At 38.6% G+C, this 22,870-nt stretch overlaps 2 protein-coding genes across 2 annotated transcripts in view; one reads left to right on the top strand and one right to left on the bottom strand.

Annotated features, from left to right (window-relative positions):
• Positions 1-1,977: 1,977 nt before the first annotated feature.
• LOC134675773 (uncharacterized) lies at positions 1,978-12,367 on the bottom strand. Its single transcript, XM_063534079.1, has 3 exons — positions 12,061-12,367; positions 5,217-5,414; positions 1,978-2,160 (listed from the first exon to the last, which is right to left on the bottom strand). Exons 1-3 carry the CDS (start codon positions 12,365-12,367, stop codon positions 2,042-2,044), a joined length of 624 nt encoding a protein of 207 aa, XP_063390149.1. The 3' UTR covers positions 1,978-2,041.
• Positions 12,368-15,629: 3,262 nt separating this feature from the next.
• Positions 15,630-22,870, top strand: part of LOC134675771 (uncharacterized) — a 43,062-nt gene continuing 35,821 nt past the window's right edge. Inside the window, exons 1-2 of the mRNA XM_063534078.1 lie at positions 15,630-15,716; positions 20,121-20,234. Coding sequence (XP_063390148.1) covers positions 15,660-15,716; positions 20,121-20,234 — 171 coding nt within the window. The 5' untranslated portion in view covers positions 15,630-15,659. The remainder of the gene's footprint in view (positions 15,717-20,120; positions 20,235-22,870) is intronic.

The raw sequence follows: 22,870 nt of genomic DNA, 5'->3' as shown, positions 1-22,870 counted from the left end.
GGTAAAGGAAAACGTCTCTACTAAGTAACCTAATAAGACCTAGTTTCCCCTCTGGGTTTAAAAATCAAATGGCAGACGCATTCGTAAAAACTAGTGCCTACGTCTACGCCAATTCTTGGAATAAGTTGCCAAGCTGACTCCAGGCTTCTATGAGCCGTGGCAATAAGCCGAGATTACGCGAGGAAGATGATAAAATTCAAAATGATTAAATTCTTTACATTTTTAATGTTGTTGATTGAGGTAATTTTGGCAGGTCAAATTGACCCTTTATTTGAGAGAACCAGATCTCGGGCTCTAGTGGAGAGTGGAGACAGTATTGACGGGAGCCACACGCAATTCAAAACCGGGCAAGTGCGAGTCGGACTCGCGCACGAAGGGTTCCGTACCATAATGCAAAAAAAAAAACAAAATAAAAGCAAAAAAAAAAACGGTCACCCATCCAAGTACTGACCACTCCCGACGTTGCTTAACTTTGGTCAAAAATCACGTTTGTTGTATGGGAGCCCCATTTAAATCTTTATTTTATTCTGTTTTTAGTACTTATTTGTTGTTATAGCGGCAACAGAAATACAACATCTGTGAAAATTTCAACTGTCTAGCTATCACGGTTCGTGAGATACAGCCTGGTGACAGACGGACGGACGGACGGACGGACAGCGAAGTCTTAGTAATAGGGTCCCGTTTTACCCTTTGGGTACGGAACCCTAAAAAATCGCCCCCCTGAAGGGGTCACCAGTGTGGAAGCCGTGCACCAGCAGTAATCTTCGGGTTAGTAACAATAAAATAATTCTTTGTAACTTGACAGTTTTTTATTTCCCTTCAAACAGTATTTATACGCATCATTTATGGCATCAACATCAACGGCGAATACATCACTCACCTTCGGTTTGCCGACGATATCGTAGTCATGGCAAAGTCGATGGAGGAACTCAGCATGATGCTCGATGACCTCAACCGAGTTTCACAACGGGTGGGCTTGAAAATGAACATGGACAAGACGAAAATTATGTCGAATGCCAATGTTGTGTCCATCCCAGTCTCTGTTGGGAACTCGGTACTCGAAGTTGTTGACTCGTACATCTACCTAGGACAAGTAGTCCAATTAGGTAGGTCCAACTTCGAGAAGGAGGTCAACCGCCGAATCCAACTCGGTTGGGCAGCGTTCGGGAAACTACGTAATGTCTTTTCGTCCGACATACCTCAGTGCCTCAAGACGAAAGTCTTTAATCAATGTGTGTTACCAGTGATGACTTACGGCTCCGAAACGTGGTCTTTCACTATCGGCCTCATCTCAAAATTCAAAGTCGCTCAACGAGCTATGGAGAGGGCTATGCTCGGAGTTTCTCTGCGTGATCGAATCAGAAATGAGGAGATCCGTAGACGAACTAAAGTCACCGACATAGCTCACCGGATTAGCAAGCTGAAGTGGCAATGGGCAGGCCACATTGCGCGCAGAGAAGATGGCCGATGGGGTCGAAAGTGCTCGAGTGGAGACCACGGACTAGCAAACGCAGCGTAGGACGTCCACCCACAAGATGGACGGACGACCTTGTTAAAGCCGCCGGAAGACGCTGGATGCGGGTGGCTTCCAACCGGTACGAATGGAGGTCCAAGGGGGAGGCCTATGTTCAGCAGTGGACGTCTTATGGCTGAGATGATGAGTATTTATACAGAAAGAATAAAAACACAAAAAGACCAATAACAGGGAACCAAAGGTCGGTATTTATTAAAACTTTAAAAATAAACGATTAGACAAAAAATGCTACGAATGCTATTTTCTTTACGTGATAGAACATACTCGTATAAACGCCGGTACGCGCCACAAGTACGTATATTAAAAGTATTAGATATATGTACGTACTTATGGCAAAATTGCCCAACACACATAGGACACATAGGTAATCTCTTTGTTTTTTTTTCTTATGTAAAATTTTTAGGACTTTAAGGAGGCGATCAGGCTTAAACCGTGTATTTTTACTGTTAAAAGGTAAAAGTTTGCATTTTTTTAACATGGCCGCCGCTCGAGCAACATGCTGGCACCCTAGTTGAGCGGTCTGCCGATTGGGCACGTAGGCGGGCAGGACAGGATGTCCCGCTGAACGCACTTGCACGAGCAGACCATGCTTGTTCCAATCTCCTGTCCAGGGTCGCATTTGTATTCTGTAACAGACATTAGCATTTATTTTAATTAATATTTAACAGCCTCCAGTGATCGAGACCCGATTCGAGTCTATATAGCTTTCAGTACGGATATGATGGTCGTATTTGTCTACGTGACAGCGTGATAAAACGGTGTCCGTCTCTTTCTATCCCGCAGAGTTAAAAAGTGACAATTGTTTTATCACGTGGATAAATGTGGATAAAGCGATCCATAATAGGCTTGCAGGATGTCATAAACTGTTTAATGTCTGTACTACTCGGTCGTGGTGATAATTCTAATGTCCTATTTAGACCTTTGACCACACTCTAAGGGCCCCCCACATCTGGCGTCTTTCGAGCGTCGGCGTCTACAATTCTATGCCCCCCCCCCCCCACATCTAGCGTCTTTCGAGCGTCGGCGTCTGTCGGCGTCTGGTCAGCGCTATGGAAAATGACGCCGCTGCGAAGTTGCGTCGACGTTGCGTCGAGCGCGGCCATACAGTTGTAGACGCCGATGCTCGAAAGACGCTAGATGTGGGGGGGGCTAAGGGCGAGCAGGACGTGTCTGCACATCGACGCCCGAAAGCAAACACGTAGTAACCCACAAAAGGTCAAAAAAAAAATTGCATTTTTAGAATCTCCAATTTTTTCTGCGTCGATAGGTCGAATCCACGTGCCAATACGATGAAAAATGGGGAAAATAGGAACACGAAATTTTCTTGTTTTACTTGAAATGTACTCGGCAAACACGCAGTAAATAGCAAAAAATACTCAATAATTTAAATCATTGTATTTACAGCATTTTGCATTCCATATAATTTATACTTTTGTCATTTACAACCTCCGTGGGTCTGACACAAGTGTAGGTTACTACGTGTTTGCCGCTCATGAATGTGAATGTCTTGCAGTTACGCTATTTGGTGGGAAATAATGTTTAGTCGAGTAGTGGTTTAACACAAATTCACACACTATTAAAATATGAGAGACATGTATTTTACTACGTTTACAAGGATCAAGTAAAACTACCACATTGTAGGGCGTTAGGTTTAAACTTCTGCGCCTTATTTCGTTTTAGCGCGACTATCGCGGCCATTACTTGAACGTTTGCGCCGTCGCTCAATGCGGTTCGGAGGGGTGAAAGTGAGTCGACGAGTTTGTAATGTAGTAAAATATTACGGGGATTTTGGATAAAGTGATTATTTTTATTTAAGAAAGGAAGTTTTTTTTTTCAATTGTAAGCATGTAAAATTGAAGGGATGTTTACAAAAACAACATAACTGCTTAGAGCGGTTGACACTTTTTTTAAGAACATTGTTAATCGTTTCAGGTGTCAACCAGTGTAGTCAGTTACGTTGTTTTTGTAAACATCCCTTGAATTGCAATATTTACGGTGTGTGTATCGATTTTATGGTTTAATGGTACTTAAATAAAATTTGGTTTACGATATCTGATGAAAGTTTGTTTTGTCTAAAGTGCACTTTTATTTTATAAGAGGATGTAGAAACCACTTTTGTTTAATCAAACGTCGTTGTTATACTTTGGTTAGATTTTGATCTCCCATTACGTTATGTCTTTTCCAAATTGGACTTCTTATTTTTTAGTTGGTTTTACAATAATATTATAAGATTGAATTATGTTCTTGAAAATTAAACAAAAGTTATGTGTTTTGTTTGGTCTTAAGAATGCTTATATTGATTTTAATAGTTAAAATTATCATAATAAGTAGATGTGTTATTTTCGTTTATGAATACCGAAAACATCTTCAGATTTTATAAGTATACATTTGAAATGTCGTGCAATTTACTTTAAGATGCCACTAAAGTCATTTTTAAGGATGTGGAAAAAAATTTGGCAATACATTTAAAGCATTCTAAATTGCTTACTAAAAGAAAAAAAAATACTGTAACAGCATTTTGTTCAATGTTCACCCAAAATTTCTGAACCACAACGTTTAAGACTTTATTACGGATATCCTTTGTCATATTCAGGTGGATTACTGCGTTTTTGCTGTCCATACAAATTTTAAGGAAATGCTATCCCATACAGTTGGTACTGGCGTTTACTACGAGTTTGCGCACTGTGTAAAAAAAATCAAAACGTAGTAACCCACAAAATATGGTCTTGTAACAACTTGCGGTTAAATTTATTTTAATGAATTTGAAGTACAAAAAATTTTGAATGTTGCATCCAATTTTGAGTCAGTTATGTTCATAAACAACGTAGTTATGATTTTTTTTTCAAAACTCGAAAAGTTTTTCGTCTCTGGTGAACAATTTGGTTTTTGTGGGTTACTACGTGTTTGCTTTCGGGCGTCGACATGTATTTATCCTATTCAAATCAGTTTCGGATTCTATAATAGATATAACGTACCTACGAGTATTAGGGATTTAGTATAGAAAGAGATGGTGCTGCCACGTACATAACTTTAGAACGACTAAAATTATGTATTTAGCAATTTTTTGTGTCATAGGCGTATATGTACGTCAGATATAGAGAAAAGGTACCTCTAACATAGAAGTTTGTATACAAAGGCTAGTATGACTGACATCGAATAATTATTTTATACTTTTATGTATATGAGAAGCGAATAGCGCAATATTTTAATTTGTGTTTAGTACAAATCCATACATTTGTGATTAGTAGTAGATGTCATTGTCAATCATGATGTGTACCTAAACCGCTCGGCTATCACATTGAAGTCGCATCAAATAAATGTGAACATCGTCGCCTTACAGCCGTATTCGAACAATGAGATACGTCAAATACTAGATATTGAAACGATATGGAATAGATATGTCAGTGTCAAACAAGTGTCAAAAGTGACGTCTTTGTTTGAAGTAATGTCAATTTTGACACTTGTTTGACACTGACATATCTAATCCATATCGTTTCAATATCTAGTATTTGACGTATCTCATTGTTCGAATACGGCTGTTAGACTCAGGATCCCACGCCTCTCTCTACAAGTCTACACTCAACTCGCTACGTCTTTCTTTTGCTTTCTCGCCAAAATTTTGCATTATGATTCCTTACAATATGATCCAGGTACTTGTATTTACTGTATAAATAAAACTCACCACTAAAATGCGTTGCAACGCCTAAAACATAATCTTTATAGATACTCGGGTCGACCTCGCTGGCCAGTAACCCGGCGTCCTTGCACTTAAACGGCGAGCACAGCATTATGGCCTTCTCGTAGATGCACGTGCACATCTCACAGCCGTACTTATCTTGGATCCGCACGTATTTGGTGTATAAGCATTTCTTGACGAAACCTGTTATAAATTTAGCTATTATAAACTTAAATAGATGGGGGTTTTCAGAAAAAATGGTACCTTTTGTTTTTTCGAAAAATCATCAACTTATTATTTGGTTATTTAGACTGATAATCACGGGTACTACCTACTGAATGAGACAAAGAAAAAAGTGACCCCAGTTTTTCATACAAATTTTGGGTGTCCGTTTTGTAACGGTCCATACAAAATGTGAAAACAAAACTGAAACTTCTTTTGGGACACATTTTTTTTTTAAATCGATAGTCCACGTGATTCTGAGTAGAATTAGTCCAAAAGTTAATGGATTTTCGAGAAAAAGTACATAAATGGTACACTTTGTGAAAATGCCCAGATATCATACACGAAAGAAAAAGTGACCAACAAATAGAACAGTGTATTCAGCCAGCTTATGGGCAAATCTTAAGAAACTAAAACTAATTTTTTAATACAGTTGCTCAAAAAGTGCTACTTTACGTAGCTGTTTAGCGTGCGGAAAGTTGGTTATCTCGAACTAGTGCTTTTTACTTTTCCAATTTTTTTAAATTTATACTTGTTCCAATTCACGACTACTTATTGATGAGTGTTAATATTAGTTTCCTTTAAACGTCGTAATCAGCATAAAAACCTACCGTTAATGTAAGAATACGAAAAATATTACATATTTCATATTTAATTACTTACCTCTTCATCATTATAACACGTTTATTTTTTAATATTCAATATTGAAAATTCCGTTCTTAATAAGTTGACTGAATGGAACGGAATAGCTGCCAAACGCCCATAGATATAATATACTTAAAGACGACGTCTAACCGAGCTGTCACTGTTACCACTTTTGTTTAGTGTACGATTAACAATGTTTTTCTTATTTTTTCGCAACTGTATTAAAAAAACGTCGTTCGATACACGTGCGGAAATGTCATTCTTCACTCGTCCCGAGTCTTGCCACTCGCCTGCGGCTCGTGGCAAGATATCTCGGTACTCGTGAAGTAATGACATACCTTCCGCACTAGCTTCGAAATGTACTATTAACACAACAGGACCCCTATTCGACAAGCGACGTTTGACTTATCGAAAATCATAAGTTCTCGAATACGTACAATGTCAAAATTTGACATTAACAATCCACAGTTAGGGTAACAAGCAAACCAAACCGAACCACCCTTTGTTTAGAGTTGAGTTTTGGCTGTACCAAATGATATTATCCACCGTTGATGGAATAAACACTCAGTATGCAATAAAATCAACTGTTGATTTGACGTGGATGCGAAATCTGACAGTTGTACATGTCGAATTTGGCCCCTTATTTTCATACAACTGTCATACACATTATAATAAATTTAAAAAATATATTGAATTGCAGCCGTATAATACATACCTACTACATTATACTAATATGTAGTCAAAATATTATTTTAAAGAGTAAAAAGCATTTTATAAGCCAGCTAAAGGAATCCAGACTAAGGTGGTTCGGACATGTGATGCGTAGACCCGAAAATCATGTTGTGAAGAAGTGCCTTTCCATGACTGCAGCAAGGGGCAGGCCAGGCCAGTAACTACCTGGCTGACGAATGTCCAGAGAGACATGATAGAAGGAGTTGGGCCTGTCCAGTGACGACGCTTTTCAGCGAACAAAGTTGCGCCTCAAGATTAGGAAACCTGACCCCGCGCGTAATGGGATAAGACGAGGATATAGAAGAAGAGTAAAAAGCATTTTACACCAAAAACTGCGATGAATATTTCCTAAATAGAGGAATATCAGATTATCTTGTTGAATCGAGTATTTATTATACAATTTGGGTGCCATACCATATCGCATTCACTGCCAGGGGACGTGGCCTAGGAACAAACTTGTATGACGCACATATGCGTCGGGGGTAGTGAATGTGTTAATAGTTGTTTGTTTTACAAGGGGGCAAAGTTATTGTTTTACCGCTCGTGCTAATATTAATATCCGAGCAAGCGAAAGATTCCAAAATTGAGCGTTGCGAGGGTTTTAAAGCACGAGGATTAAACAAAATTTGCCCCCGAACACAAAATTTTTCACCACACCAACTCAAGAAAGAAAAAGCAAATATTAAATGTAAAATATCAAACAAAATCAAATCCAAATGAATGTTCTTAAATATTTATCATCCAAAATCATCATTCAAAAGTCAAATCTACCAGCAAACATAAGAAAATAACTCAAAATTTGCATTTGATTACTTTGTGCCTCACATGTGAATAAAGTGCAACTTTGCTAGCAGTTTTTAAAGTGCAAAGTAAGCCTTTCCGAGCTGGTGTGGTGAAAACACTTTTTGCACGCAAGGCTGTGTTTAATTGCTGATATGAGACTTTGTGTCGCTGCCGCGCATTATTATAAACGGGAAATTGATTTATATTTAATTTAACATACATAGCAATTAAAAAATTATATATGAACATTGCACAGTTACTATTTTCAAATTAATAAAATATGGCTTGCATGTGTCAAGTATTTTTATGCCACAAGCAGAACGCATACTTTTGAGCCTTAAGGCGATATGATTCGACTCATCAACGAATCTGAGGGGGTGAGGTGCGCGGCAAACCGTGAAGCCCCGCCCGCGCGTCCCGAACCGCTCGACGAGCACGTGAGCGCCCGCTGTGCGCGGCGGCGATAGCAAACGGGTAACAGTATAAGGATCTTATGATGGCAGTATTTTAACCATACCGTGCAAGGGTCACGTTTTTATAGTTTTTATTGTATATGTATATATTTTTTGCATTACGTGTTTCTGATCATTATATTTAGAATTATTATTTTTACAGAGCCATGTGTACTTATTAGGTATTTAGTGATCGGTAACAACGTTTTAATTTAATGGCAGCGTAGTAGAATTAAAGTACCGAAAGGAAATAAACATTTTAAGGTGACGGTCAATTAAGGTAAGGTATTGTTCATATAAAGGTAAGGTATAGGTAGGTAGGTAGGTAGGTAGGTAAGGTAGGTAGGTAGGTAAGGTGGTAGGTAGGTAGGTAGGTAGGTAGGTAGGTAGGTAGGTAGGTAGGTAGGTAGGTAGGTAGGTAGGTAGGTAGGTAGGTAGGTAGGTAGGTAGGTAGGTAGGTAGGTAGGTAGGTAAGGTAGGTAGGTAGGTAGGTAAGGTAGGTAGGTAGGTAGGTAGGTAAGGTAGGTAGGTAGGTAGAACCTTAATCAATCGGGGTGAGAGATTAGCATTTTACTCTTAAATACGACAACCTGATAAGAAAACGCAAACATAATCGAAGAGTTTGTATACTACATTGTAAAACACCGGTTGAGTAGAGAGTAATTTTTTTTTATATGACAAATGGTATTCGGTTTTTGAGTATCAAGGCATACCTAAATAAAGAACACTATTCAATAAATTTCAGCAAATCGCTTGAATACATCCCGAAAAACAATACATTAAAGAAAAATAATAGTAAAATCATAAGTCAAAAACTGTCACTAGTAGGATGTTGATACTCAGCAAAAATATCCTTCATTATAAGAGGTACTCACAAAAAAAATAATTTAATTTTTTTTATCGGGCTTAGGGAAAACTCAGTTAAAGTTCAGATGGAGGAGCGGATGATGGAATTGAAATGATTGGCAGAGCTAGACAAAGATAAGTCTGCAACGATGTTGATTTGGTCTAACTTTTAACTTTTTTCATATTATGAGAAAGCCACATAGTGCTTTCGGTGGGGGGTGTTTAGTATTAATCCTTAATACCTACTGCTATACTGATTTACTTGAGGTAGCGAGGCTACTGGCCGGCGACACACAAGCAATGGTCTAAAAAGTAATAACTAACGGTGTCAGTGTCACCAAAACATCGCGACAGAAAGGATATCTGAATTCGCAAAATATACCATAAAACAGTGCCTTGAAATAACGAGGAAGCCAGCAGCGCTGCCCTGCTTATTCAATGTGCAGTACTTGCATGAAAATCATCGTTAAAAAAAAGAACTTATTCAAAGAAAACAAGATAAATATTTGCATGACTTTTCAACTGCGATTACTGCGTATGTTGTTAGCACGGCAGAGCGAGCAATCCACAGCAATCGCCGCATGCCAAATCTCAGCGCACTCGGACCAACATGAAAAAAATTAAAAAAAAAAGTCGCCCTGTGTGATTTTTTTTAAATGCAGTTTGTTTTGTCTTGGGGCCCTCTATGACATTTGGTCGAGCACCCCCCACCCATCTCGCACCGTTTACAAGTTGCCATACAAAATTAAAATGACCATTATTTCCGCCATCTTGGATTTTTTCCAAAAAAATTTTTTCATAGGAATTTAGGGGCCTCTATCTTCCGCCATGCCAAATCTCAGCGCGCTCGGACCAACTTGAAAAAAAAATAAAAAAAGTCGGCCATTTTGAAAAAATTTAAATGTATTTTGTTTTGTCTTGGGGCCCTCTATGACATTTGGTCGAGCACCCCCCACCCATCTCGCACCGTAATATGAATACTTTTTGAGATATTGGGGAAATTAAAGATCTCTACTTTCCCCCCTTTTTTTGCTTATAACTTTTGATATTTTGTGTGTGCTACTACACGCTTCGAATACATTTTTCTAGGCATTATGACGAATCTAATGAGGTATCACACGTATTTTTAGGAGTATTATCTCTATTTTTCACCGTGTTCAGTTTCTCAAACAAGACTAATACAACCAAGCACAAGATGAACTGCCTGTAGGCACTTGGAACTCTCAATTATATTTAATTCATGTCGACCGTGGTCAAATATTAAAATTAGTGATATGTATTTAGTTCTTAAATAATTGTATTGCGATATGCTTATTATGGTAATTTTTTCAATTAATTCAATTTGACATTTTATATTTATATAAATTTATGATTATGATGATGAATTTGCACGCTTGACGGGCCTGGCACGTTGCATGCGATCCAAAGCCGGGCGCCTTCGGCATCCTCATACTAAAAGCGTAACACTATACATATATTGTAACATCCCCATACTGTGTCCATCCAAATGAATAATTTCTGATTTTCAAAGGAGTCAAAGAGCACGAAGAAATATAATCATTTTGCAGATCGGACGTAGGTATATCAGTAAAGGTGAAATACTGTAAATATATCATACTTACATACTCACAATTATATTATCTAGGAATATAATATTATTTACCTACATTGAAATTGGTTGCTGACCTAGTGAAAATACTGAAATATTTTAACTGTTGATGTAGTAAAGCTAGGCGCTTTCAACCACCTCGTAAAGTATTAGATGCTTCTGTTATCAGAAAGTGTGTTTTTATAGCACTTAGTGACTTTTTCTTACGTTTCATATGCTTTGTTTCCCATTGTTTGTAAATGGTAAAATCACGTGACCGCGCGGAACACACTGACACAGGTCCGTCCTCTACAAGCGCTGCCGCGCGACTGAAGAGGGCGTAAGTGCGTTCGCGAGTGATTGCGCTTGCGGATTTAGTAGGTATTGAAACATAGAAATTATTTTAATGATGTTACCGAGACAAAATGATCCAAAACGTCTAGATTATCTTATTACCTATACATTTGTGTAAAAAACAAGTCTAAAAAGTTTGTATTGTAGATATGGTTTGGATTTATTGTTAAAAAAAGGCGTAACTTTGGAATTTTTTTCTATCGAGCAAAGTTTATCTAATCATGTTTTTGAGATCCAAAACGTATCTGCCAGATCCTTAAGTATAAGATATATTTTTTTCACAATTTTAAAACATTGTTTCTTATATTTCTAATGGATTCAAAAAACTGGTTCGCTTAGCTCCTACGGAAAAAGCACGCCTTAAATATCAATTCCCGATCGGTTGAGTTACCCCAGAACATGTTACCATAACGCAATGTAGCTCTTACATATTTATGCGTGATAGGCAGTAGGTACCTCAGGCCGACTTACGATGTTATTCAAATTATACAATAATATATGAAAAACTATTTAACTTCTTACATATAGTGTCAATCTGGGTTTTCCGCGTCAATTTATTAGGTACGTTATATTATTTCGCGTATCATGAAACAAAGTAGTGGGAAAGAACATTTTGGTACCTGTATACATTGTAATTACTGATTATACTTTGTCTCCTTTGTATGTCTATCAAGTCATTGAGACCTTTTTAGACATAGACATAGACATCTTTTATTGATAATGATAAATTACAGGTCACAACTTACATATTAGTTATACAATTATTATAACAGCAATATTAGTGAGCAGCAATGTGATTGTGTTTTTCCAACGCAGAGTTCTTTTGGCTACCTTGCGACTACATGGTCAGATCAGCTCTAAATATGTTATATTTTTACACAAACGGGTCTACCGCCATATAATTTCATTGAAACGTCGGAATTAGTTGTACTATGCATCCCGACGTTTGGAGTCCTGTACATAATAATATACCAGTGTGCTCGAAAAAATAAGCTCCATCATTGTAATTGTATAATGTACCATCGTCCACACTATTAACTGGACATCGGTGGACCTTATGTCTTTTGTAATAAGGACCACCGATGTATAGTTAGGAGTGTTGCTCTTTGTATTATCACGTGATGAAACACATGTCTTGAATTCACCCGACAGACTATTTTTTTAAATGTCAGTATGAATCACAATAAGTTGCAATGCATATTTATAGGTATTACTTGAGTCAATTTACCTTTACGCATTTTCTCTCTCTCCTGGCGTATTTTCGCTTCAGCTGCTTCTTGATCAGGTTGCTCATCTGAAGCATATACCCCCTCCGCATGGGGTGTCACTGATTCAATTTCGTAATCGTTGTCATTTTTCCCTTTCTCTTCATATTCTTGTGGTGTCGCTGTTTCTACATCGTCATTGTTTTCATTTTCATATTCTGAAATGTTATTGCTTTCTACTGATGTACTGTCGGCAATTTCAGTTAGATTAGCGCTTTCTGGATTTATGATATTTGTTGTTTTATTATTGTTTTCATCGGAAGCGTACATAACTTCTTCTTGTTTGAATTAGATAATATTAATAGACTGTTACATCGCTCACTTTTAGTCTCTAACTATCATTATTATTACTATCATCAAAGTTACTCGAGAAGTCAAAAAATCAGGGTTAAAAAAGTATTGTAAAGCTATTTTTTTTTAGAAAACTGCACCCAAACTGCGTTAATGTACGTATAATAAGTACATATAGGTACCATTACTTACTTCCAGTTAGTTCCCCTGGAAACCCAAAAGCCGCGATTATAAGCATCACCTGCAACTGAATTTTCGTTCTTATTAAAAACTCCATCGCTGCATGGCTAACTCAACTTTCGAGTTTCAAAAGAAGCGATTACTAAAAAATATCTATGAATTTATGTTTAATAATAAATGGTAATTCTTTTGTATGCTAATTTGTTTCACGATGCTTCTATGACATTAATTTATTTAGTCGTATGGCATTAATACAATTCATGGCCGCTTTACAAATTTACGAACTACTACTATGTACTTTCTTTTGCGCACTCGTGGACAATGTGGGAAATGGACTGTACAGGTGCTCCACAGTCGCACTTCGGTGTATCTCGCCAGCCACACTTAAATATAAATTCTCCGGATCGCCCGCTTTCAGTGCGGAGTCCATTTAGATGGCACTATTTCCCGAGCCGAAAAATCTTGCAGTTTGTGAATGGGATCGCAGGATATTGATAATATTGGATGTCCTGGGCAAGTTGGCAATCCAGTCCTCTTTCTAAATGGAGCAACTTTAACATCAAGGAATTTTTAAATTATTAATTAATATCTAATAAAAATTCAGGCGGGGCGGCGGAAAGTGCCGAAATTCTAAAACGTAACAAATATAAGAGACTCGGTAGAGAAGAACCATTTTGTACCATTTGGAGTTGAAACTCTAGGTCCATGGGATCCCAGCGCGCATAAGTTGTTCGCAGAAATCGCGAAGCGTCTACGTCTGGTTGACGAAACTGGTGACCGAAGAGCTAGCGGCTACCTCGCACGTATCAGCATTGCGATACAGCGAGGAAATGCCGCCAGCATCCTTGGTACAATGCATCACTGCCGTGTCACGCGCATCTCATGTAACTTTAAAAGTTGAGTTTCGAGATAATTACGTTTAAAGTTTTAAAGATTCAAATGCTGTTATCGTTGACGGTTCGTCGTAATTTTTTTATTTTTTCTAATCTACATATAGGAAATATGGTCACAGATTAGGCCCTTTAATTTTTTTTTCGCATAAATGAATAGTTTTCATTTTATTCGAATTAAATGATTTCTCATGATCAACTCTTCCATACTATAGTGGTCACACGAAGTCATGTACCTAAATGTCCTAAATCAAGTTACATGACATACGCGTGATCAAACATGACACGTATTACTATACCAATATTGTTGTCGTATTTTAAATCAACCGCTCGGCCAGTCATGACTAACTCCGGTAACTCAAGAAACGATGTTGATATTTTGGTTGTGTCAGTCATACAACCAAGTTAACTGAGTTGTGCCTGACGCCATCGGCAATAAAATGAAGTTACATGAGTTAGTCATATGCTTTTCTCAGTAAATAATGAATATTTTCAAAATTTTCTTTTAGAAGATATATTTTAATGGTATCCGTAACTCGAGTTAACGAAGTTTGGCGTGACACGGCAGACCAGGGGCCTATTTTAGATTTAAGCTAGTTATTAATTTCGATTAGTAGTACTACTGTTAAGTATAATTATATATTGTACCTATATGTAAATAAATGATTTACAATTAAGGATAAATATCCTTGATGTTAAAGCTGCTCTCTTTAAGTTCCTGTGCCGTATTTTATGGTGGATGTCGGGATTTTAAACGTAGCCTAGGCGGACAGAAAAATTCCGAGTAGACGGGCAGCTTGGGATTTGAAGCAATTTTGTTTGCTTCCTCTAGCAGGGCTGGTTGTGTCCTAAGATGCAATGTGCCGGAGCAATGTGCCGGAGACCGGGCCGAGGCCAGGCCGGAGCTTCCGGCTCTTCGTTTTCTATGGAAAGGACTACGAGATTTAGCATGAGACATCCTTAAATAATCCTTAAAATTAATAACGTGCTTATTTTATAACGTTTTTAAGGCAAAATCATAATTTTTCGCCAAATTTTGGTTTGAATTTTTTTCGAATAAATCGAAAGTGTTTCAAGGCCACGACACCGCGCCGCCGCCGTCGATCAATTTTGACCGGAGTGCCGGCGCTGGCTTAATGTCTATCAGCGCTCATATATAATCTGTACGAAAAACTTACGCAGAATACAGCAATATAATGGCAGGAAGTCATTTCCTTATTTATATCAAGAAACAACTTGAAATTCTGCTTCCATAGCAGGACGAATTAACCGATGACTATCATAATTAACTTCTGAGATGAATTTGTTAAGCCACTGTTACACGTGTCGTGTTGCAGGTTTTTATTCCTATTAAGGCGTATACAAATCATGAATAAACTTATTTATAGGATTAGGATTATATAGGATTATTAGGACTTATTTAAAGGTTGACTGGTAGAGAATGCCTTATGGCATTAAGTTCGCCTTTTGTACAGTGTATTTCCTTATGTGCAATAAAGATTAAATAAATAAATAAAAAGGATTCCTTTTCCAAAACGCCATAACGTAACGTTTATAATTTCATCGTGTCCGTCTGTCGGTATGTTACAGCCATTTTACTCGGGAACTATAAGGTATTCAGGATGAAATGTGGAACGATTAAAATAAGAAAACAATCCATAAGCATAACCAATAATAATAATACAGTTATTTTGAAAGTTTAAATATGGTAGCAGACGCCGAGATTATCTTTGTTTTTAGATGACTCATGACACGGCGTAGCCATGATATGTGGTTGAAGTCAATCTCATATGGAGTACTGTAACATCCCATCGTACCCAATCCAATATTAGAGTCTGTCCTCAATTTCATCTGCGTGGGATGACGATGATTATTATTGATAAAAAGTATCCTATGTTCTAGGGCCTTGAACTCACCCTATAAAATTTCATATAAATCGGTTTAGAGGTTCAAGCGTAAAGAGGTAACACAGACAGACAGATAGAGATACTTTCGCATTTACAGTATTAGTAGGGATTATGTACTTATACCAGCTGGTATATATTAATTTATAAATGAGGCTATTATGAAGTTTTTATTAGATTTATACCTACTAGTTTTTGTAAACATCGCTTATCGCTATGCTTAAAACTGATTCATACACGCATTCTAGAATGTATACTGTATAGACACCTTCATGTTATAGTGTTTCGATTGCCACCATGTGTATCTATTATACAGGATTAGTCATGAGTTTGTTAACTGTTAGTGTGTGTGAGGTACATTTTAAGATCGTATTTAATGAAATTTCTGGTTGCACATAAAAAAAGTTCTTTAAGTTTACATTCTCATTGGAACTGCAGCAGCGATTTCTTAGATGAATAGTTGTTACTCATTTTAATCAAGAAAGCGCTGCTGGCCTAGCGGTAAAAGCGTGCGACTTCCAATCCGGAGGTTGCGGGTTCAAACCCAGGCTCGTAGGTACAATGAGTTTTTCGGAACTTATGTACGAATATCATTTGATATACCAGTCGCTTTTCGGTGAAGGGAAACATCGTGAGGAAACAGGAATTATCCCAATAAGGTCTAGTTTACAAACTTTAAAGACTACATTATTATTGTGAGCGCAGCTGTATTCCTGATGCAGCATTGCAGCACATACTGTAAAGAGACTCGGGTGATGTATATCAGTTTCTTTAATAAATTGGTTGCCATAATGCTGTCGCTATAAAACATTCATCTCCATCATTCATATTTTTATGAAGAAAATGATTTTATACCATCATAGTCGGATAAACAGACCAATTCAAACGGTACTTTGACATCAGGCCCCAATTTCACATCGGTGACAGGTGCGGCGAATTGTAAAATCACTGTTGCTGACGTCACAGGCATCCATGGGCTACGATTACCACTTACCATCGGGCGGGCCGTATTCCTGTTTGCCACCATCATTGTATTATTTAAAAAAACTTTATTATATCGTAATAAAACAGATATTTCTCCTGCGAAGTTTCTGACAATTGTCAAAGATTTAGAAGAATTGTAGGTAATTCTTGACAGGTAATGAGTTATATGTCGGAATTTCGTGACAATTGTAGTGTTTCTTGTGACAATTGTCATAAACTGGGCAAGAGAAATATCTGTTTTTTTCCGATATCATAAAGTTTTTTTTAATAATACAATTTATTTAGTCGTATGGCATGCACAAAGAAGGACAATCAGAGTATGGCCTTGAGGTCGCTAAGCCAGACAACCAACTCAGGCGTGACTGAGTTCAAATCTTCAGGTGGTCCAGAGTACGAGTGAAGGGGACAGCGTTGGAATATATGGTCAGTGGTCTGCTCTTCCTGCCCGCATTCGCAGAGTGGAGAATCTTTCCAACCCCATTTGTGTGTTAGAGAATTACAGCGACCATGCCCGGTTCTTAGCCTATTTAGGCGACACCAAAGTTTGCGAGGGAGGTCAAACCCTTTTGGTTTTTTTGTCGGGTCGATTAAATGGGCGGCCAGCCCTGTTGTAGCAGGAGGCCATTCCGCTTTCCACCGGTCTGAGATATTGAAGTTGTTCAGAGTCTGGGCAGCAGAACACGGTGGGTTACGGGATTTTAATCGCTGGGGAGTTGGATGGCAGAACTCGTTATGAACTGGCAGCACGGGCTTTTTAACGATCTTCTCGGTTTCCCTCTTCAGAGCCTGTAGTCTTCGGAGATGAGGTGGAGCAATATGACTTAATGCCGGTAGCCAGTGGATAGGCGTTGATCGAATGGTGCCAGAAATGTAGCGCATAGTCTCGTTTAGCTTAACGTCTAGTTTGTGGGTATGTGTGCTTCCAAGCCAAACCGGAGCGCAATATTCAGCCGCCGAGTAGACAAGCGCAAGGCTTGAGGTGCGTAAACAGTCAGCAGAAGCTCCCCAACTGGTACCGCAAAGTTTGTGTAGAAGATTGTTCCTCGTCGCGATCTTCTGCGAGACATTTGATAGGTGAGTCTTATATGTTAGGGATCTATCCAGAGTGACTCCCAGATATTTCGGACAGGGATTGTACTTTAGGGCTTCACCATTCATGTAGACTGCTGGTTGGTAGTCTGCTAGCTGGTTGTTAAGATGGAAGCAAGACACCTCAGTCTTGCTCGTACTCGGCACAAGTCTCCACGTACTGAAATATGCGGCCATTGCTTTGAGATCCGAGGTCAGAATTTCGCCTCCAGATTCAAAGTCTTTACTCTGAGTCACGAGCGCGATATCATCGGCATATATAAACCTAGAAGAGACTGTACGCGGGAGGTCGGATATGTACAAGTTAAAAAGTATTGGTGCCAAGACAGAGCCCTGAGGGAGACCATTGTTGAGCTTACGTTTCCGGCTCTTCCTGTTGCCCAAGAAAACTTCAAAAACCCTTTCTGTTAGCATATTGGATACGAGGTCGACCACTTCTTTACTTGGTATTACTGCTAGCATCTTGTGGATTAAACCTTCTCTCCAAACTGTGTCATAGGCAGCCGTGAGATCGATGAACACCGCGCTAGACTTGAGACGTTTTTGGAATCCGGCTTCTATGTGGTTGGTGAGTGACAAAACTTGATCAACACAGCTCCTGTTCTTTCGGAAGCCAGCCTGCTCGGGTGGAATTACAGCCTCTATAAAGGGTTCTATCCGTACCAAGATGAGACGTTCTAGAAGTTTAAGCGTACAGCTAAGCAGAGCGATAGGCCTATAGCTTTCGGGAAGGTGTTCGGATTTGCCCGGTTTGAGCACTGCGATCACTTTTGCTATTTTAAACTCCTTTGGTAAGATGTTAGTTGCTAGAATATTTGAAAACAAGGCTGTAAGCCAACTAACTGCAACCGGGCCCATATGCTTCAGGAACTCGTTGAACATATGGTCAGGACCAGCAGCTTTATTGTTTTTAAGTTTATTGATGGCACTGATCACTTCGTCCTTGGTAAATGGTCTAGACAGCTCATGGTTTCGCGGCGAGTTCTGCTTGAGCATCGTGAGTTCTTTTTTGATTTTTTTTGTGAAGACTTTATCACGTTTTGCTCTCGTGAGCTCTACTATTCTGGTCGCTATGACTTCTGGGTCGACTTTAGAGCAGCCTATTTTATTAGGAGTGTGCTTTCCAGTAAGGGTGTTTAGTGTTTTCCACGCCTTTCTGCTGGACCGCTTGAAGTCCATCTCTTCCACGGCAGATTCCCATTTTGCTTTTCGACTCTCGTCCAAGGAGGCAAGAAGTTCAGCGCCCGTAGTAGGGTTTCCTGTTGTTTGAAATTCCTTGTAGAGATCCTCGCTGATAGAATTCCAGCCTGGTACGTAATCCTTTCTATAACCCCTCGGTATGCTGTGTTTTGCTGCTATAAAGATGAACTCGCTGAAATGGCCATAGTTGGGAGTTACTGGGTCTAGTTTGGCAGAGGACAATTGATGGTCCAGTTGTTCTGTAAAGCTGTTCCAATCCGCCCGGCCAAAATTCCATCTTGGTAAGGGCATGGAGTTTTTAAGGGGTATCTTTGCTCCAATCTCCGCCAAGATAGGCCTATGTTGGCTGTTGGGGAAGTTTGAGAGTACTGAGCGGCTGCATGGTAGTGGGCGATCGAGGTGGTCTCTAGAGACAAACAGTAAGTCAGGGTTGTAATCCTTCTTCCACCTAGCGGAATGGAAGGTACCTTTATCTTTGGCGTCGAAGATTAAGTGTACATTGTGAGTGTCCGCCCATTGAGCTAGAAGTTCACCATTTTTGTCTACCTTTGCGTACCGCCAGTTTGTGTGGTGGCTGTTAAAATCCCCGAGGTACACACTTGGATGCGGTTGGATGGGTAGTATTTCCGTAGGCCACGAAGAGGTTGGAGGTTTATAAACGTTAGTGACAAAGATGTTATCTACCCGTATGGCGATGTAGTATGCACTGCCCTCAGCGCTAGCGGTGACAAGCTGTACGTCTGTGATTGTTGACTTGACAAAGGAGGCTATGCCATGTTTCGGATGGTGTATAGCTTTTACTAAAGAGTAACCGGGTAGATTCACCCTTCTCTCGAAATCTTTTTCATCCCTCGTGTGCGTTTCCTGGATATTAACGACATCAATCCCATAGTCTTTTAGTACCTTTGTCAAGTAGTCGCTCTTGGCTAAACTAATTCCTTCAATATTTAGTTGTAGGATGCGTACTGAGGGTCCGACATCCCTTGTCCGAAGGCTCTGAGTAGAGCGCTTCTTGGATGTAATATCGCATCTGATCGCCTTAGCATTTATCATTCTGATTTCCTCTGATTGCCTTGTTGCCTATAGAAAGGCGTTACTCATTTAGCACCACCCAGGAGACACGTGCAGGGTTATGGTGGGTAATTCCTGCGGACGCGAGTAACATTTGTCCCCCCAATGGTGGTGGTGGTGGTGGTGGATAATACAATGATGGTGGCAAACAGGAATACGGCCCGCCCGATGGTAAGCGGTAACCGTAGCCCATGGATGCCTGTGACGTCAGCAACAGTGATTTTACAATTCGTCGCACCTGTCACGTTGGTGAAACAGGGGCCAGAATAATAATAATTTTAATCATGTTATTTAGTCATTGTGCGTATCACCTCCCCCGCGCCAATACATGTACGTACATGTATAAGCGAAATGCACGATAACTAAATGATAATATTGGCCTGAAACTTTAACGATTATGTTCTTGCCTTTCAGATATCCGGAGATTTAAGACCCGTTAAAACTGTTTCACGGAACTATTACGATGACACTACTAGAGAGGTTTTTGGAAAACAGCTAGAAAAACCCGAGTCTGTTGAGGACGTTGAGGTAAAGCACGAAGAAAATAGTACATTCACCCCCCATGCCTGTCACTATCGCACGCCCATAAATTGTCGTCCCGCTCGCATTGACCGCTGCGCCATGGATGGGCGGTATAGCAATATATCTAAATATGCGCGTGCGATAGAGACAGGAATAGGCGGGTCAATGTTCGAAATTCTTCGTAATTAGCATTTATGCTCCCTTTATACTTACTTAGGCCTGAGTTACACTTGTAAGTTTTACTTACGTAAGTAGGGACACGGCTATACTACAGAATGAGAGATGAATATCGTTATCTCATTCTAACAAATAGCTTTATCCCTACTTACGTAAGTAAAACTTACAAGTGTAACTCAGGCCTTAGCGCCACTTGCACCATCCCACAAACCCGGGGCACACCTCGGATACTGGCGATCAAATGTATGAAACAAACGCGTTCCTACGCACACAGTCTTAGGTGAACGCGTACCATGCTTGTGTGAGTGAGATAAGACGTGCTAGGGTTCCCGCCATTTTATTGTCAAGTTCGATGACCTCAATGACTCGAAACTCATTGCGCGAATTAGGAAGAAATAAGAATCGTGTTATGCTGTAATGTGGGTATCTAAGCTCGATTTCTACAATACCTAGTTTACTATATAGAATCAGTATAAACGAAGTAACAAATTTTTTGTAAAGAAATTCAGACCACCAAAATATTACGTAAGTTGAAAACATGATTTTTTGTTCATATAGATATTGTGTTGTTTTCAGTTTGATCAGAGGCCTATTTTATAAAGTTACAAGTTACAATTTACAAGCTGAAGTCTCTTTCTAACCCTATGTGTTAGAACGAGACTTCCGCTTGTAAATTGTAACTTGTAGCTTTATAAAATAGGCCACTGATAGGTTTTGTAAATATTTGTTTAATATTTGAATATTTTACGTGGCCTCCGCTCTGCGCACCGCGTCGTCGCGTCCTTGCCAGCCGGTAACTGTGAGGTAACCGAGAGCGGGTGGGCGGCACTTTCAACGGGAGGCAGGGAGTGTCCAGTCACCTGCAATAATATGTTACTCTTCGAAGGCCGCTAAAATATGTGACACGCTCTTTATGGCTCTACAAATAAAATCGTGTCAGATATTTTTGCGGCCTTCGTTGTATTACATATTATTGCAGGTGACTGTCCATACTGTACGTTAGTACTCTTTATTATACTGTGCCCGGGGTTAACGGTTTAAACCTGGAGTTACCATGGTTACCGTATAATTTGACACTGGGTTAACAGTATAAGCGCTTAAGGTAAAGGGCCCCTGTTTCGGCAGGTTAAGGCTCTTGAGAGTGAGTTGAGAGTTTGTGTATTTTTTTTAAATATTACTTAGCATATCAATACCTTGAAAGCTTTTGAATATGTTATATTAGTTCTTTGTTAATAATTTAATGTATAAACTGTAGGGTTTTAGTTGAAACTTTTTTTTATATGAAATTTTTCGTGAACCTCTTATTTGGCTCCCATTTCGTGATACAAATTTAGGTCAGCTCCTAAATTCGTGAATTCGTGTCCCCTGTTTCGGTATAAAGTTTTCTTAGAGTAATTGGTGATAAATTGATAATTTTCTGATAATCATTTTAAATATTTAACGGTCTTACCTACTTACGAATAATTGAAAAAAAAAAAATTGTAAGGTCAAATTAAAAATAATAATAAAAAAAAATGTTAAATTGAGAGCTAGCTTAAAGTTTTTTGTACTCGTCGACTTTAATGGTTAAATTAAGACTTAGGTAAACCATATGGGTACTTTAATACTTGATTAAAAGTCAAACTATTTAATTTAATAAAAAATAAAAAAAAATAATTAAAAAAATAAAAAATAATTAAAAATAAAAATTATTTACAAAAAATAATTTACTATCTTATACGTTAAAAATAAACATACACAAAAATAAATCAAATTTCAATAATAAATAAAATTGTGCTAGTAGTTAATATGAGAATATACGTGGACCATACCTTAAAATTTTTAACTCGGTTCACATTCAAACTCGTTTTATGAGAATTCTAGTGAAAAAAACATATACCGAATTTCGCTCATACGAAACTTCATGAAATACATTAATTGTTTTCTAATTTATTTTTTTAATTATCTTTGTTGTTATATTTAAAAACAAGCACTCAAAATGTATCTAGAAAATCCTTGATTCGTTAGTGGCACGAAATAGGAGACACACGTAAGATAAAATGACCGCTATTTCGTGAGTCGATTTATTGCAATTTTAAGTTATTTCTATGCATATATTCAATCTTTTTTCTTATCAAATCAATTACTAAGGAACCCACAGAAACACTCCCAAAAACTTTTATTCGAATGGGTTTAGCTTTTTCTTCCTATAAGCTTAACAAGTGAGAGCGCGCACCTTACGCCTAAAAAAAGTGCACGCATACAACACAGCTATTCGCGGCCGTCTAACAGTTTCGACCGTCGTATTACTCTTAGTTTAATCACTAAAATATTGGTTATCATTTTATTGAAGAGATTAAATAATACAGATTTTTTTCATATGTATGACGGAGGGTACCATCAGCATGGGGTATTTACACAGGATGGCGGGTGGGCGTAGTATCTCAATGTATTACTTCACAGCTAACTCAGTATGCTACCAGTGC

Source organism: Cydia fagiglandana, chromosome 23 (assembly GCF_963556715.1).
Source record: "Cydia fagiglandana chromosome 23, ilCydFagi1.1, whole genome shotgun sequence".
Lineage (NCBI taxonomy): Eukaryota > Metazoa > Arthropoda > Insecta > Lepidoptera > Tortricidae > Cydia > Cydia fagiglandana.
The sequence above is the reverse complement of the archived record's forward strand: the minus strand, read 5'-3'. Positions and strand labels throughout refer to the sequence as shown.

Coding starts and splice junctions, on each gene's coding strand:
- LOC134675773 (XM_063534079.1), bottom strand. CDS start 12,367: ATGTACGCTTCCGATGAAAACAATAATAAAACAACAAATATCATAAAT. Junction 5,415..12,060: donor GAGAGAGAAAATGCGTAAAG/GTAAATTGACTC, acceptor AATTTATAACAG/GTTTCGTCAAGAAATGCTTA. Junction 2,161..5,216: donor CGTTGCAACGCATTTTAGTG/GTGAGTTTTATT, acceptor TGTCTGTTACAG/AATACAAATGCGACCCTGGA.